We start from the raw sequence: 17893 nt of genomic DNA, 5'->3' as shown, positions 1-17893 counted from the left end.
GTGTTAGCTATAGGACACCATATGATCAATGAGCATGGAGCCATGGGGGAAGTCTTATATACGTTCGTCGAGATGTTCCCCAAATATCTTTTTCTATCTGTACCCCTCTGCAGGCAGTGGTTGTACAGATTGATGTAGGGAGAAAATACACAATTTGTTCTCTTTACTTGCATCCAAATGATAACATCTTATATGATAATATAGTAGAGGGGATTAAACAACTCCCACAACCTTTTCTCTTACAAGGAGATCCTAATAGTAGTCATCCTTTTATGGGGTGATGTTTTGGCAAGTGCAAGGGGTAATATTATATCCTCAATTTTGGAGAATGAAGATGTCGGACTCCTTAATACAAGAGAGCCCACACATTTTCATGTTCAGACAGGTACCTCGTCCTGCATTGACCCATCAGTTGCAAGCTCTAACTGTCTTCTCAATTTTAATTGGAGAACATTAGATGATTGGCATACTAGTGATCATGCACCAATCATTATAAACACCAACAAGGGTCCACCTTTACAGAGATCGCCTCGATGGAATCTTGATAAGGCGGTCTGGGATAGATTTCAGGAGTTAAGTGAAATTGAAGGAAATACAGAACAGTTTGAAAGTGTTGATGATGCCATAGACTTACTTAATGGAACTCTTCACACAGAAAGAGTCAATTCCACTGCCAAAACAACTGGGATATTCAGACGACAACCAGTCCCCTGGTGGTCATCAGAACTAACTGCCCTGCACAGAGCCACAAGAAAGTCTTTAACTCGATTGCGCATGCACCGTACTGAGGAGAATTTAGTCATATACAAGAAATGTAGAGCAAAGTTCCGCCGTGCCATGAATGAAGCTAGGAGCCAGTCTTGGATGTCATTTGTTTCCTCCATTAACAGTAGAACACCAACATCATTTGTGTGGAGGAAAGTCAAAAAGATAGCAGGCAAATTCACCCCAAACCCACCACCAGCGTTAAAGGTAAATGGCCAGTATATGACTGGAGCAACCGAAGTTAGTAATGCCCTGGCTGACCATTTTTCAAATGTATCATGCAAGTGTGAAGCAGCGCCTGCTCACCAGTATAGGAGCATTGAAGAAAAGAAAGTTTTAAACTTCGCAACAAGAAAGCAAGAGACATACAATTCTCCTTTTACTGAAAGAGAATTTGATTCTGCTCTTTCTACGTGTAACGATACAGCTCCTGGACCCGATGGAATTCCATATGCAATGATTAAACACGTACCTTTTAATACAAAGTTATTTATTTTAAGCATTTTTAATAGAATATGGCATGATCATAGTTATCCAAGTGTTTGGGAACAAGCCATCATTTTATAGTCCAATTACATTAACATCTTGTTTGTGCAAAATCATAGAGAAGATGGTCAATGTAAGACTGATGTGGTACCTTGAAAAGAAGGGTATTCTATCACCCATTCAATGTGAATTCAGAAAAATGCACTCAACGACTGATGTGCTGATACGACTTGAGTCCTCCATTTGTGAAGCGTTTGCTTCCAAACAGCACCATGTGACAGTCTTTTTTTTATCTTGAATAGGCATTTCATACCACGTGGAGATACGGTATACTCAAAAGAATCCATGAGTTTGGATTAAGAGGAGAGCTACCACTATTTATTCAGTCATTTCTTTCACATAGAGTTTTACAAGTGAGAGTTGGGGAAGCTCTATCAGAGAGTAAATGCCAGGAAGAAGGAGTTCCTCAGGGGAATGTGCTGAGTGTAACCCTTTTTGCACTAGAAATTAATGGGATATCCTTAGTCATTCCCTGGGATGTTCTTGCAACATTATTTGTGGATGATCTCTCCATATCATTTGCTAGAGCTCAAATGGCAATGGTTTAGAGAAAAATACAACTCTCTATTGATAAAATTATTCAGTGGGCTGTTTTGAAGGGATTTAAGTTCTCGACAAGTAAAACTACAATTGTCCATTTCTGTCGTATCCGGGGAGTACAGCCAGACCCGGATATATACATCAAAGGTTAACGGATCCCATGTGCAAGTGAAGCTAAATTTTTAGGGTTGATATTTGATTGTAGGCTTACATGGGTTTCTCACTTAAAAGCATTAAAAGCTAAATGTCTTGAGGCTCTGAATCTTTTAAAAGTATTTTCCTATACATCTTGGGGGCAGACCGCAATACTATTTTAAAATTATACAAGGCCTTGATTTTTTCCAAAATTAGTTATGGATGCGAAATATACTCCTAAGCCACCCCAAGCCGGTTAAAAATATTAGAATCTATACATCATGCTAGTAATAAATTGTCCACAGGAGCGTTTAGAACCTGGCCTATCACAAGTCTCCTTGTTGATGCTGGGGAGTTGCCTCTAGACCTTTACCGAATGTCCTCTATTATTCGGTATTGGTTTAGATTGGAAAGACTCCCTAGTTCTTCAGCCTTTCAGACTGCAAGCCTTGTAAGGCACTCAACATACTTTGAGTTGCACCCAAAATCTGGATATAATTAGAATTAAAGTGCTTCCATTCAAGGTATCATCAATGCCTCCATGGAAATTACCTGACATATCTTTTTGTAAATACTTTATTGGAGTTAAGAAGAATATGACTGTCTTAGAATCCAGGTCTCTTTTTATGGAACATGTTGCAGAACATATGGGATCGACTTTTATATATACTGATGGCTCCAAATCTGATGCTGGCGTTGGATTTGGAGTACATAGTAATGATTTTGATTGTAGAGGTGCACTTCCTCTAACAGTTTCCATATTTACTGCCGAACTGTATGGCATACTAACTGCTATTGAGAAAATAGCTTTGGAAAAGGAGGGTAATTTTACAATTTTTAGTGATGCAAGGAGTGTTCTTGAAGCTTTAGAAGTTTTTAATTCTAGTAACCCTCTAGTTTTAAAGATTCTAGAATGGCTTTTTATTATTGGACGGAGAGGTATAACAGTTCGATTTTGTTGGGTTCCAGCACATGTAGGTGTGTCTGGGAATGAGAAGGCAGATTTACCGGCGAAGAATGCGGCAACCGAGTTGCTACCAAGGAGGTATCCCATTCCCTGTAATGATTTCCTACCTTACATCAAGAAATTGGTTTGTAATAAATGGCAACAACACTGGGATAGTCTAGATGGCAATAAAATGAGGGAAGTAACAAATATCATATCACCTTGGAGGTATAACATGATACCCCGAAAATGGGAGGCGACTCTTTGTCGTCTCCGTGTTGGTCACAAATGGTTAACACACGAGTTTCTGCTGAAGGGCCAACACCAACCGTATTGCGAGGACTGTTTAGTACCTTTAACAGTGAGGCATTTGTTGACCGAATGCCCTAATTTTAATAACTTAAGAAATAGATATCTGTTTGAGACTCGAGGTGAGGATGGCAGGTTCATCCTTGCCAAGATTCTTGGACATGATGTGTCTTACTATGCGAGCGGCATTTTTAGAATGATTTCAGAAACAGGTCTTCTGAAAACTATTTAACTATTATAATAACTTCTTAACTTTTATGGTTTTGATTGAATTCTCTTTTATTTTTCATATATAATAAATACTATCGGCGTCAATGACCTTAGATGTCAGGATGCCTGAGAACTTTCAATCAATCAATCCATCAATCAAGAGAAGAACCATAGAGTTTCTAGCTATGATGTAGAGAGGTAATCATTCCTTATATGATGTACTTTTTTTACTTAAAGGGAAAGATCACAGGCTCTTCCTAGCTATGGCGTGGTGAGGTAGTCATTTCGCTAATGATTTACTTAAATACTTTTAGAAGAACCATAGTCTTCCTAGCTGGGATGTGGTGAGGTAGTCATTCAGCAAATGGCATAATTTTCTACTGCAAGAGAAGAGCCATAGGGTCTCTCTAGCTATGGTATAGTAAGGTAATTATTCCTCTAATGACATACTTTTCTATTTCAAGGAAAGAATCGTAGGGTCTTCCTAGCAATGGTGTGGTGAGGTAGTCATTTAGCTAATGGCATAATTTTTTACTTCAAGAGAAGAACCCTAGTGTCTTTCTAGCTATGGTGTAGTGTGGTAATCATTCTTCTAATGACATACTTTTCTACTTCAAGGGAAGAACCGTAAGGCCTACCTAGCTAATGTGTGGTGAGGTAGTCATTCAGCTAATGACATACTTTTCTACCCCAAGAGAAAAACCGTAGGTTCTAGTTGTCATATGGTGAGGTGATCATTCCTCTACTGACATATTTTTTTTTACTTTAATGGAAGAACCATAGGGTCTTCCTGTTTATGGTTTGGTGAAGTAGTCATTCAGCTAATGACAAATTTTTCTACTTAAAGAAAAGAACCATAGGGTCTTGCTAACTATGGTGTGGTATGATGAGGTAATCATTTCCCTAATGTCATACTTTTCTACTTCAAGAGAAGAACCATAGGGTCTTCCTAGCTATGGTGTAGTGAGGTAGTCATCCCAGTAATGACATAGTTTTTAATTTCAAGTGAAACACCACAGGGTCTCCCTAGCTATGGTAGTATGACGTAATCATTCTTCCAGTGACATACTTTTCTACTTCAAGGTAATAACCATAAGCTCTTCTTAGCTATGGTGTACTCCTGCGATAAATCTCTCTCTCTCTCTCTTTTTTTTTTTCTCGATGTGTAACATTAAGGTACTGGCGCGAGATTTTTATATATGACCTCATTCTTGGCCATTAGTGTGGTAACTGGGAAATAATCATTCCTTCTATACCAAACCCTACATCACAGAAAAGCTCCTGCTATTCTCTAATCCTCCTTGGTGATGAAAGGGGTATCAAAACGAGGTCTTGACATAAAGCATGTTAAATCCAGCTGTCTCAGTAAGCTCACACCAAGGATTGGAAATAAATGTTAAAACTACGTTCAAATTCCCTAATATAAATTTTGACTTTGGAGGATCCTTGATACAGAAGGATATAAATCTCTAAACTATTGTACTAAAGTTTACTTCTGAGATTCAGGGGTACAATAAGAAACTCAAAGCAACAATTCGTGTGAAAATCAGGAGTATGATTGACATGAAACTCAAGAAGTAATTATGGCATGTGATTCAGAGGTGCTATTGGTGTAAGCATTGTGCAGTCACTAGATTTACAGACATACCAGTATGGGTTGTCCTTGTCCTACCATGCTCGGCAAAAATCTCCAGCAGTATACATAAAAAAAGGCGAATAAAGTTTTTTTGCAGCCAATCTGAACATTGTGAGGCACTACAGTGTGTTGCTCACATCTAAGTGCTTGGATTCTCGATGCTAGGTGTAACATTCTAACATTCATTCACATGAAGTGTTCTGGCCCTACCAGGTTGGAAATCATGCCACTCAAGATGAATGGAGCATATAAAATATTCTTAAATGCCAAAAAAAAGCATATACCTGTGTAGAGCTTTGCACAAATGTTAAAAGTCTCTGAAGTATTAATGGGAGACTTGCTGGCCTCGAAATTTCTGGCATACGATTCAGAACTTACCGAGGAGTATTAGCAATTCTAGCAAGCACTATAATATGACTTACTTGATCAGGGAGCAAAAAATTTACTTTATGAGAAGCATTAATTGGCATTGGTACTTAAAATTTTAAAGTTCCAGCATCAAAATGGGTGCAAACATTAAGTAATCTTGCAGGCATAACCTCTTATGTTTTTTTACTTTACAGCCATCTATTTTATTGACTGAAAAACATTCAAAATTATTATTTTTATGAATTTTCCTCGTGCCTCTTTCTTTTGCTTTTCAAATCACAATTAGATAAGCTTAACACATGTGTAAGCTGAATTTCACAGATTAATAGAGAAGTAGGCTGTTCATTTAGATTAATACTGAAAGTTTCCCGTCTATTTTGGCTTTGAAAATCTTAACCTCTAAAAGTAACGGACTTGCTACATAATTTGTTATGAACGAACAATTATAGGACATTAATATTGAGGAGAGTGAAATGGAAGCACTAGAATTAATATCATTCACATCAAGAACATTATAAGATGAATTATTCATGCTATCAAAGCGAAGAATAATACTGACCAAAAATCGGTCCCTAGCTTATCTTACCCCCTTCTAACCTTTTACTAAACATAATTTAATACCTGCAATCATTGCATCTACCGTGTATTATACAATCTTTTTCTCTACAGAAAATGGATATCTTACACAGGTCACTTTTGTCTTGTACAGACAAGTCTTATTATAGACTAAAGAAAATTCCAACTCAGAATACATAACTTGAATATCAAGTTAGCATGTTAATGGAATTACACATCGCCAAAAGCCCGAAAGACTATACACATTCTGCAAAGTGAGACAACAAAGTATTATCGGATCTTAGCAAACATGGTGCCAGCAGCTAGTAGTGCACAGCAATAGTAGTTATTTAACTATAAGGGGGCTACTCTTAAAAGTCCACAGCTACTCCTATAATTTCTAAAGTTTCACGGCCAAAACTGCACTTTCTAATCATGTAACACAATGATCGTTGGGTAAAAATAGTTTGAATAATTAACCTTCAAGGTTTGAAACATAACCTTGAATACTAACCCAAGAGCTATGGCATGTGAATTTCACCTTTAATCACTGAAATAAAACTCTTACATTTTTCTACTAGTTAAAATGCACTGTACATTTCGAAACCTTTAGATGATGATAAAGATCCTATTATAAATAGTCAGTACAGTATTCCTGAATATTTAGCCCCATAACATTCATTCTTAGCTTTAAGTCATGACTCGAAATTTTATCCATTTATAGTTTGTAGTCATTATATTCCATCTTCAATTCTAAACACTTGAAGGTTTGATTCTAACTATTGTTTTTGTTAACGAATTTCAATCTCAACCATGTGCAAACTGTGTAAATGCATAACCTTAATATTTTCTGTAAGCTTTTATTTCAAACTTCATAGTTCTTGACTTTATAACCATTAACTCTCATCTTACAGATTTTTATATTTTAGCCTTTAATTGCAAGCCTTTGTCACCTAACTCTTACATTTGTATCTTTATTGTTAAAATGCCGAATCTAAATTAAAACCTCCAAATTGGACCCTGCACTTTATATATTTAATATTCAGTGTCAAGATATTTCTTTAACTTCAAAGACCAAACTATTCTAACATTCTAGTTCTATTTTATTGCTATCATGTCAGCGTTTAGCCATAGCATTACAACCCTAAAGTTCATAACCTTCACATCCTAATCAACTTTTAATTTCACATTTCTTCTAATGAAGCAACTCCATGCGAACCCTTTGGAGGATCCAAAGATGGGATTTGTGCTTCATAACCTAACAACGGAAGACAGTGGAGAGTACATGTGCAAAATTGAGGAGGAGAGGAAAACATTTAAGGTGACAGGTAAGGACTTCATTTCTTTGCAGCTTACATAGAACTTATTTTACATGTATTGAGCAGTGTGTGGGTGTCAGAAAAAAATTGAATAGGCCCTATTCATGGAAAAAGAACATGCTTACAAACATTTCCTAAAATCATATGCCATAATGAAAACTAATATTATGTATAATCTATGTAAGTTCTGTCGTGGAATTAATTAGGCATTCAAAGATGTTAAAACTTTCAGTTTTATTTACTGATTTAAGAACATTTTATCATAATCTTTTGTTGAGGAAAATAGAAAGTAGCAAGATAGAAATCATTTACCTAAGCTAACTAGGAACACACCAAAATTAATTTAAAAAAATTTTGTGTCTCGAGACCTAACGCTGTTGAAATGAATATATCGTACAAGTGTATTTAACAGTGAATTATATTAACTTATTGTTTTCACAACTTACACATGGGGCGTTAAACTTTAATATTTATGCTGTACTTGGATCTATTTAATATGGAATTCCGGGTAGTTAAAGGAGAAAGAAAGAAATCACCTGGATAGTTTTGCCATTATTGCAAGTTTTAATAAAATGGGGGACTGTTAATCAGCCTATTGAATCGAACATGAGTCTTACAGAGCTGGCCCGAAAAAATATGATTTATATTTATGGTATAATAAAGTTATTAAATATTGAATTAGAAATTAAAAAAAAAATCTATAAGTAAAACAATTTATTGAAATTACCTACATGTCAAAATTTGAAAAACCTAGAAACTCAGAATCTGGTAAAATGTCTTTATTTTTATTTTTTTTTTTAAATAAGAACATACATCCATTTGTCTTTTAAAATGCTGCATTCAATTACTGTTGAAACCTTATTCCATTCATCTCATTTGTAAACTTCTTCATGTGGTGAACATATTGAAAATGCATGAGTCAGTATTGTATGCCCAATACACAGCCTTCTTCAAATTACTTCAGTTCTATCATCTCACTGAGTTGATGAATCCCATGAAGAAAAAAGCATCTCCTCTTGATCCTTATCAGAAAGACGAGTGCTGAGTTTTGCCCTTGAAGTCTGGTACAAAACTGATGGAGTCCTCTCTACTACCCTCCAAGCGTCTGAATGGATACGATAGTTTGTGCAACTTGCCTACTGTCCTTACCGATGCTAAGCCTAGCAAGAAGAGTCTTGAAGGTTAGATCCCTGTCAAGTGACCTTCTCAGGGGGTTCATATGGCACTAGTATATGAGACCTGAGGACATGGGTCCCATCTCATTGTTAAAGGCCTGATGCTCTGAATAGGAATGCTCACAGGGAGGAGAGGTTCAAAAACCCTTCAGTTTAAAGACAGGGCTCAAGGGTGTGAGTTAGCATATCACATCGGCAGATGTAAATAAAAGTCCACGATCTGCTGAAGTGAGGCTTCGACACCAGTTACAGAATATGGTGTGACGGCGCCGAGTAAGGGTGTGAACTCAAAGGCAGATTGGAAACGACTGAGTTATATTGTTGTGGAACACTCTCCTTATATACAAAACCTCAAGGCAACAGGACATAACAAGTTCACAAGACAGACAATATCACAGAGGAAAAACCAGACAGGAATTTTCATGTTCGTTTTAGTGCGAGGGAGGAGCGAAGATACAAGCATAATATATACAAAAGGAATTATGTACAATTGTGTGAAACACGGTTGGTACATGGCTCCCCCCCTAAAAATGACATACTGTACTGTACATGTTAAATAGGGCGCCCTGATCTAGAGAAGCGAACTGTAGGCGGGTCATCTGGCAGAAGATAAGCAGGTTTTAGACGATCAATGGAGACCCAGTCTTCTTTGCCCCGAATGTTTAGGAGGAATACTTTCGGACTGCGTCGGATCACAAGGAAAGGGCCTGTGTAAGGGGGCGTTAGTGGTGGCTTGCTGGTGTCGTTGCGCAGGAAGACGTGCGTTGTAGAGTGCAAGTCCGTTGGTATGTGATGCTTCGCTGGGGGCTTGTAAGTCTGGCGGCACGGAGTAAATTTTCCCACGACGTGACGTATGCGCTGGAGATCGTCGGAGGAGGTTGTAGAAGGAAAAAACTCGGCAGGGACGACCAACGGGTCGCCATACACCATTTCGGCTGCCGAGACGTCGAGGGCGTCTTTAGGAGTGGTCCTTAGTCCAAGGAGGAACCAGGGAAGCTGAGTAAACCAGTTGCAATCCTTGCAGCGGGACATCAAAGCTTCTTTGAGGGTGCGATGAAAACGTTCAACCATTCCATTGGCAGCGGGGTTGTAGGCCGTTGTCTGATGTAGGGTGATGCCCAGGAGATTCGCTAATAACGTCCATAATTGAGAGGTGAAAGTGGTTCCCCTGTCAGAAGTAATATGCTCAGGGATACCGAATCTTGAAATCCATCCAGAGAGTAAGGCAGATGTACATGAGGCGGACGTTGCAGTTTCCATGGGAATGGCTTCAGGCCAACGAGTGGAGCGGTCGATGACGGTAAACAGGTAACGATGTACTTGTGATGTGGGTAGGGGGCCTACAACGTTGATGTGAATGTGTGCGAAACGACGCTGAGGTTGAGGAAAGGTGCCCACTCCTGAATCCGTGTGTCGATGTACTTTGGAAGTTTGGCAAGAAGTACAGGCACGAACCCAATCCTTAGCATCCTTAGAAATGCCGTGCCAAATGAACTTTGCCTTCAGCAGCTGTGCAGTAGAACGGCACGAGGGATGTGAAAGGCCGTGGATGAAATCAAACACCTGTCGGCGCATGGGAGCAGGAATCCAAGGTCGCGGTCTACCAGTACTGACGTCACAGAGGAGGGTGGTGTTGGAGTCTTCGAGGGGAAAATCCTCCCAACGGAGGGACGTGCAGGATGTCCTACAAGCTTGATACTCTAGATCCTGTCGTTGGGCTTCAGCCAGGGCGTTGTAATCCAATCCCAGTTGAACGGCACCCAACGTGTTTCTTGACAGGGCATCGGCAACGGGATTCATTTTCCCAGGGACGTATTGGAGGGTGCAATTGTATTCAGCCACGGCGGAGAGATGTCGGCGTTGACGGGCGGACCAGGCATCAGACTGTCGAGTGAAGGCGTGCACCAGAGGCATGTGGTCTGTGCGAATGACGAAGGGCGTACCTTCTAAGAAATGGCGAAAGTGACGGACAGCCAAGTGCACCGCCAGCAATTCTTGATTGAAGGTAGAATAACCCGATTCTGCCTTGGACAGTTTTCTGCTGAAGAAGGCCAATGGGCGGGGCGAGCCTTTGACCACCTGCTCGAGCACTGCACCAATAGCGACGTCGCTGGCATCGGTGGAGAGAAGGAGAGGGGCGTGTGGGATAGGAAAAGTGAGAGCCGCAGCAGTTGATAGGGCCTTCTTTGCATTGCAGAAGGCTGCTACTTGAAGGGGACCCCACTTCAAGTCCTTTGGCTTGCCCTTGAGGGAGGCGTAGAGGGGAGCAAGAGTGGCGGCAATGGCTGGCAGAAAACGGTGATAATAGTTGATCATGCCCAAGAATTCCTGCAGAGCTTTGACGGTCGAGGGCGTGGGGAATTTCTGAACGGCTGCTACTTTCTCAGGGAGGGGATGGACTCCTTCAGGAGTGATACGGTGCCCTAAGAACGACACTTCGTTGGCGCCAAAGGTACACTTGTCGTACCGGACTACAAGGCCGTTTTGTTGTAGGCGGTCGAGCACGATGCGCAGGTGACGGAGGTGTTCCTCTTTTGAGGAGGAGAACACAAGTATGTCGTCCACATGACATACACAGAAAGGGAGGTCCCCTAAGATGCCATCCATGAGACGTTGAAACGTTGCCCCAGCATTACGAAGGCCAAAACAAGAGTAATTGAAGGTGTATGTGCCAAACGGAGTGGTGATGGCGGTCTTAGGGATGTCTTCTGGGTTCATAGGCACCTGATAATACCCCTTCAGGAGGTCGAGCGTAGAGAAAACTGTCGCTTTGTGCAGGTAGGAGGTTACATCAGCAATGTTTGGGAGGGGGTAGTGATCCGGTTCTGTTTGCATGTTCAGGCGCCTGTAATCCCCGCACGGACGGAGGGAGCCGTCTTTCTTCAGAACGATGTGTAAGGGTGACGACCATGGGCTGGAGGCCTTTTGGCAAAGGCCCATTTTCTCCATTTCGGCGAACGTCTGTTTTGCGGCTGCCAATCGTTCCGGTGCCAGACGTCTGAATTTTGCGAAGACTGGGGGTCCCGTCATCTTGATATGGTAATAAATACCGTGCTTGGCAGGAACCGTGGGCGTTTGGCGAAGTTCTGGACGGAAAACTTCCGGGTACGACGTGAGGAGGTGGGCGTAGGCATCCGTGGGTGCGCTGATGTGGAGAGCGAGGTTAGAGGGGGCGGGTTGAAGAGGTGTCAACAAGTACGAGTCTGCGTTGACCAATCGTCGGTGGGCGACATCGACCAGAAGGTGGAAATAAGAGAGGAAATCCGCACCGAGGATTGGCATTGTGACGTCAGCAACGAGAAACTTCCAATTGAATTTACCGTTTCCGAACGATAATGTGAGGTTCTCGTAACCGTAGGTGGGTATCGCAGATCCGTTGGCAGCTACCAAGCAGACGTCGGCAGATGTAGACAGACTACGTTGTGCCTTGAAGAGTTTCCTTGGCAAAAGAGAACGACAAGCACCCGTGTCTACCAAAAATCGCACGCCCGTTCCTGCATCCTGTAAAAAGAACAGATTAGAAACATGGGAGGCCACCGCCACAAGCGATGGCATGCTTACACGTTTTTTGGCCACTGACAATCTTTGGCACATTTCTTCGCGGTTGCCCCGAATATGAAGTGGTAGTAGCAAAACTGCGGCGGATGGGAGGTAGTAAGTGGCTGTAGAAGTCGTTCGTTGGGGCGCGAGCGATTGGTGGGTGGTGGGCGGCTGTGTCGCCGCTTCGGCATGTCACGGGGTAGGCGTGTATGTCCTACGGCATTCATGTCAGCTTCGGTTGACGTTGAATAGGCATCCTCGTCGTCAGGGGTGGAGGCGTTGATGGAGGTCTTGAAGTGGCTGTCCATAAGGGCGTCGGCTTTGGTCATCAAGTCCTTTATGGGTAAACTATCGACATCGGGTATGGCAGCGCGTACAGGTTCAGGTAAACGGCGTATCCAAAGGGCACGGAGTAGGTTCACCTCACGAGGAGAGCCGTCTGCGGCAGGTTGAAGGCGAGCGATACTGGTCATTTCCCTGAGGGCAAGCGAAGCCCTTTGGTCCCCCAATGGTTGTTGCGAGAGCTGAAAAAGCTTTGCTATACGGGCGGCTGGTGACGGCGAGTACTGCTGCATAAGGTATGATTTGAGGGCGTCATACGCTATTGGGGTGTCTCCTTGTTCACAAAGCCAGTCGGATATTTCTGGGAAGGTGTCCTCGGGTATCGCCGCGAGAACATAATCCGCTTTGGTGGTTGAGCGAGTCACGCCCCTGATACGAAAGTGGACTTCAGCGCGTTGAAACCAAGCAAACGGCTCTCCGGTGGCGAACGGTGAAAGTTTCAATGGGGCGGCCGCAGCGTCAATTGATGTAGTCTCCGTCATAGTACCAACGATGGAGTGGCGATGGAGGTGGGGGTGGAAGGCAGTGGGAGCGAGTCACTCCGGGGTCACCAATGTGACGGCGCCGAGTAAGGGTGTGAACTCAAAGGCAGATTGGAAACGACTGAGTTATATTGTTGTGGAACACTCTCCTTATATACAAAACCTCAAGGCAACAGGACATAACAAGTTCACAAGACAGACAATATCACAGAGGAAAAACCAGACAGGAATTTTCATGTTCGTTTTAGTGCGAGGGAGGAGCGAAGATACAAGCATAATATATACAAAAGGAATTATGTACAATTGTGTGAAACACGGTTGGTACAATGGTCTATTGTAGAGGACTATTGTAGGTATCCATACATCTCTTTGCAGTTCTGTGAGAAAAACCTCTCACTCGGATGAGATACTTGATAGTTACCATTCATGATGTGCAAGTGACTTAATGGACTAGTGATACATCTGGTGTGACTGACAGAGATGAGTGAGCCAATAGGATATCTATCTCGGAACCTCGACTAGTGAGCCAGATCAATATAACACTCGGCTTCGCGTTATCTGTGAGCTACCAGAGTCACCTGAGACCCGATGCAGTCAACACATAGTTGATCAATTGGTAAATCAGGTCAAATAAAGAAAAGCGTAGGCATCCAGGTCGTCCCATGGGTGTTGAAACATATCCCCAAATTCTGCCTACACATCCTAGATAAAGGAACAGAACAACAAGAACTTTCTGTTTAGTCATGTTACAAACAGGTTGATCACTGATCTCCCCAATGTAAGAACCTTTTCTGTTACACAAGAATGTAGAGACCACTCTGTCCTTACAAATTACTCCTGATGAATGAGCAAATTTGCTAAGATGGTCCTCCTGCCTGTAATGTATATTGCTTACAGCTCTATAGCATGGCATGCAAACCAGATATGCATCTTCTTCAGCAACTTGAAGAGAGGCAGGGCAATTTAACCTCCTTACTTGTTGACGTATGCCACTGCAGTCCTGATGTCACTCATTAGATTGACTGAATACCCACCATCCATTCCTAAAATGTTTCAAAGGATAAAATGCTGCAATTACTTCTAGAATGTTGATGTGCAGTTGCTGTTCTGCATCCCACAAATCCTTTGATTTATCCAAGAACAAAAGCTCAGGCAGTGGAGAGACAAGTGTACCTCTGGTTGTTATTTTTTGGTTATTCGGCTACCATGTGATCCATATCCCACATCCCCTCCTCCACTGGAGCAAGATAGAGGTCGGGAATGCTTTAGACATCATTAATGTGATATCTGGTGTAGTTGTTCATGGGGGCAAAACCTCCTCCAACGATGACAGATGACGGTGATGCTGCCAAAGTAGAGCTTGAAGTTTCTGTTTGGTTAGAAACAGTTGTTCTACATTCCTGAGTCTGATGAGGTGTTCGTCTGATGTAAAGACTCGTACTGCTGGTGTGTTGATCAGCAAGCCGAAGTACTTCAAACTTTTCCTGGGTGAGAGATCTGACTTCTCCCAGTTTATGAAAATGCACAGATTGTGAGAAAAAGCTATTAAACAGTCTTAGTCTTGAAGTCATTGCCTCTTGAAGAAGGCAAAGATCAGTCAGTCGCCAAGATATGCCAGGAGACATATCTCAGGCACATGGGGCCAAGGTGACACTAAGGTGAACACACAAGTGAAAACCTAAGGAGCAGTGGGCAGTTTCAAAACAAAGGACAAAGTGGATATACTTCTAAAAGGATTGATAGATATGTACTTGAGAGTACCCATCCTTCAGGTCTGCCGATAGCATAAAGTCTCCCTTTCACATGGAAGACAGTACAGAATGTGTTTCCATCAACAACTTGGTCTGGCAGTTTAATGACTGATCTCCAGCACTTAGACAAATTCTCCACCAGAAAATGTCGACAGTAAAAGCCCATTCTTTTAAAGCTTTGATTTCATCTCTATTGACAGGGCCAAAGCTTTTCGAGATCCTGAAAAGTAGGTCAGAAACGTGATTGGTTGGCAAGATAGGGGGCCCTGAGGGTCTTGAAAAGGCAATTAACTATCCTGAAGAACACTCACTATCCACAGCTTGGCTCTAAGTTGCTACCATTTTACCCAAAGATATGATAGGTATCTCCTACTCTTAACAGGTGGAAAGGACCGCCTTCCGCAGTGATCTCTCCCATCTCCTTCCTCTTGGCTTCGTTCCTGGACTGGCCTGGGTGGTTGAGGGACATCAGTGACCAGAGGCTGGCTCTTCCTGAAAGAGGCTGCTGGTGGCCTTGCCACAAACCCCAGCCAGAAGACTTGGCCACAGTCCTCTTCAAAGGGCAGTGCCCCTTGAGGGATACCACATGGTGGGTCAGAGTCCCCACCATAAATCTTACACCTTTCCACTGCTGCTTCAGTATCCCTATTCGGAAAGAGTGAGAAGCATTGCATAACCAATACATTCCTAAGTGCCACTGCAGCTTCTGTACCAACGGAAATGATTACATCCTGTCCCTTCAACATCAAGTTGGTCTACTGGTTGGCTGATTGGTGTGCAAGAAAGGTGACATTCTTTCAACCAAACAGAACAAGTTTACTGTAATTTTCCAAAGTAGCACAGAATTTTGTTATGAAAGCAAGCCACCTATCTAGATGTCTCTAGGATGTACCAAATAACAATTAAAAAAAGATGTTGGAAATCTCAGAAAAGTGTGGGAATTTGTGAATTATTTTTTATTGATATAAATTTTCATATTTCTTATTTGTATTAATTTTTTTTTTTCGGAGATATGTTCCATTGCATTATTTAGTGAAACAAATATAGTAGCTATACCCTTGAAAGTATTTCTGCCATTGAATTAAAAACAATTGTGAAATTATGCGAAGGAAAACTGGTAACAGTTAAATAAATTTGTACAAATATTATAACACATGAATGCCCTTACACGCAAGATATGTTCAGTTCACATTTCTCCTTCCCCATCTCCATCCTCATAGCTAGAATCCTTTAGCTATGACTCTTCCTCACGAACCAAAGCTTATCATTTCACACACATTATCGATTTCACAACATGCACAGTCATATGTGTAGCTGATGTTGGCTCTTCGACAGCTGCATCTGTTTGTGTCACATTTGATTGCTGAAGTGCATCTTGAGTAAGAGGCAGCCTCTCAGCCTGCATCTGCCTGTCTGTGAACAAAACCATCTCAGCTTCTGAACTCTGGTAATCTTGGTGCCTGGCAGTTATACTTTGCAAATAAACTTTTTGATCCTAGCAAGAACAATGTTGCTATGCTTCAGTGTGGTTCCTGTCTTCATAATGCTGATACCTCGTCATCACTTGCCTCTTTTAATGCCTTTCACAATGCCACCTTTCCCTTTGCAGCAAAGCTGCCAGTGTTGTCAGCCCCACTGATGGCATGTAACCCTGGTAAAGCAGCATACGAAATAAGTAGCCGGATAGTACTACTTCCCGCCATAAAGTTGGTTTTCTTGCACAGCTGAGGATTATGACAAAGTTGTAAAAATGGTGAGTTGATATTGACTGATGCCCGACAACTTGTTGTATCAGTAGCATGCAGGAAAAGCTTTGTGTCTACTTCCTGCTGACTGTGGTTGTGATTAACATTTCTCTGGGTTGCCGTAACTGATCTTCTAATGCAATGATCATCTGTTTTTTCTCCTGAGTAACCTTCACAGCCAAATAGTTTGTGAGTTTGCATTTTGTTGTGACATAAACCAGGAGTTTCTTCATTGATACTTTGGATGCATTGGTGGAATCTGTTATGTGATGAGCAACTGAGGGCTGAATTACCTTTCTCCTGTCACATGTAGCAGTCTTGAGAGAGGTTGGGACATCATACAAACAAAGACAAGGTGAATTCCACCTGCATCACCTTATTTTGCCAGATATGACTGGTGAAGTAATCAGCTAGTTGGTTATAGTATGTGGTGAAATCTGGTTTATCTAGTGATTGAACATCTGCCATGCCATCCAGTATTGCCACCTTCACTTCTTCAGATGTGCCTTCTTGCTCTTCTCTCACAGTGTCATAGATTTTTTCACTAGTATCAGGGACACCTTCGCAATTTTTTTGGTCAATATCTCCAACACAGGCATCAGACTACTCTTGAGGTTGAGTGGAGCATGATCCCATCTACTGAAAACATTGAATATGGCACAACAGAAAGTTCATGACTGTTAACTGTATTCTCCAAGTCAATGTCGGATCTCAACTTTGATAACAACAGCATGTGAGTGAACAGCTTATAGTCTTATATGAGCTCAAAAATCTCGTCTCTGGTAGTCACTTTCACCTTTTATCCTATCACATTTCATGTTTATAGCCTTTATTTTTTCATTGGTGACCAGAGGTTTATGGTTGACCACATTTCCTTCCATCAGACTCAGGAACTATGTATCTGCACCAGGTATATCAGCATTGTTTTGGTTTGTTTCAAGTGTGTTTATTATTCTGTTATTGATATTTCTGACATGTGTGGCCCAGCATCTCTTATGGCAACTGATGATGATCGTGTGTGCATCTTCTGAATTAATTTATGTGCAGAGTTTGTCATAAAATTTATCATTAATGTTCTTTTCAATAGCTTGGTTCAGAGCTTTGCCAGCGCTTCTGGTGGAATCCCTTTGCAGAAAATTTCGAAAAGACCCATAGCACACAGAAAAAGCAAAGAGCCTTGTTGTGGGGCACTGACTGTGAATGGGTAAACTTGGTCCAGCTGAAACTCCTGAGGTGTTCATGTTAAAAAATATTCATACAATTCCTTGAGTCACCTGCACATACCAGCATGAACTATGTCTTGGTAGCTTTTCCTGTGCCAAGTAGCCGATATAAGTTTCTCATGAGTAACATTATCCAGGCACTTCCTGATTTCTGGGAAATTATCATCGCCATATCTTGCATACTCTTGGATCATGTCAAGTACAGTACATTCTTGTGAGAACTAGGACCAACAATTATGTCTTTGTCCATTCCAGATTGGCAGATGATGCAAAGCTTGTAGTTTGTCTCGTCCTCTTGTTTTTGC

General features: G+C 41.6%; 1 protein-coding gene across 1 annotated transcript in view; it reads left to right on the top strand.

Annotated features, from left to right (window-relative positions):
• Positions 1-17893, top strand: part of LOC137638479 (vascular endothelial growth factor receptor kdr-like) — a 242008-nt gene that overhangs the window by 93556 nt on the left and 130559 nt on the right. Inside the window, exon 7 of the mRNA XM_068370571.1 lies at positions 7216-7339. Within this exon, the coding sequence (XP_068226672.1) occupies positions 7216-7339 (124 nt within the window). The remainder of the gene's footprint in view (positions 1-7215; positions 7340-17893) is intronic.

The sequence above is a fragment of the Palaemon carinicauda genome, chromosome 1 (assembly GCF_036898095.1).
Source record: "Palaemon carinicauda isolate YSFRI2023 chromosome 1, ASM3689809v2, whole genome shotgun sequence".
NCBI lineage: Eukaryota > Metazoa > Arthropoda > Malacostraca > Decapoda > Palaemonidae > Palaemon > Palaemon carinicauda.
Note: the sequence above shows the minus strand (reverse complement) of the source record. Positions and strands in the feature narration are given on the sequence as shown.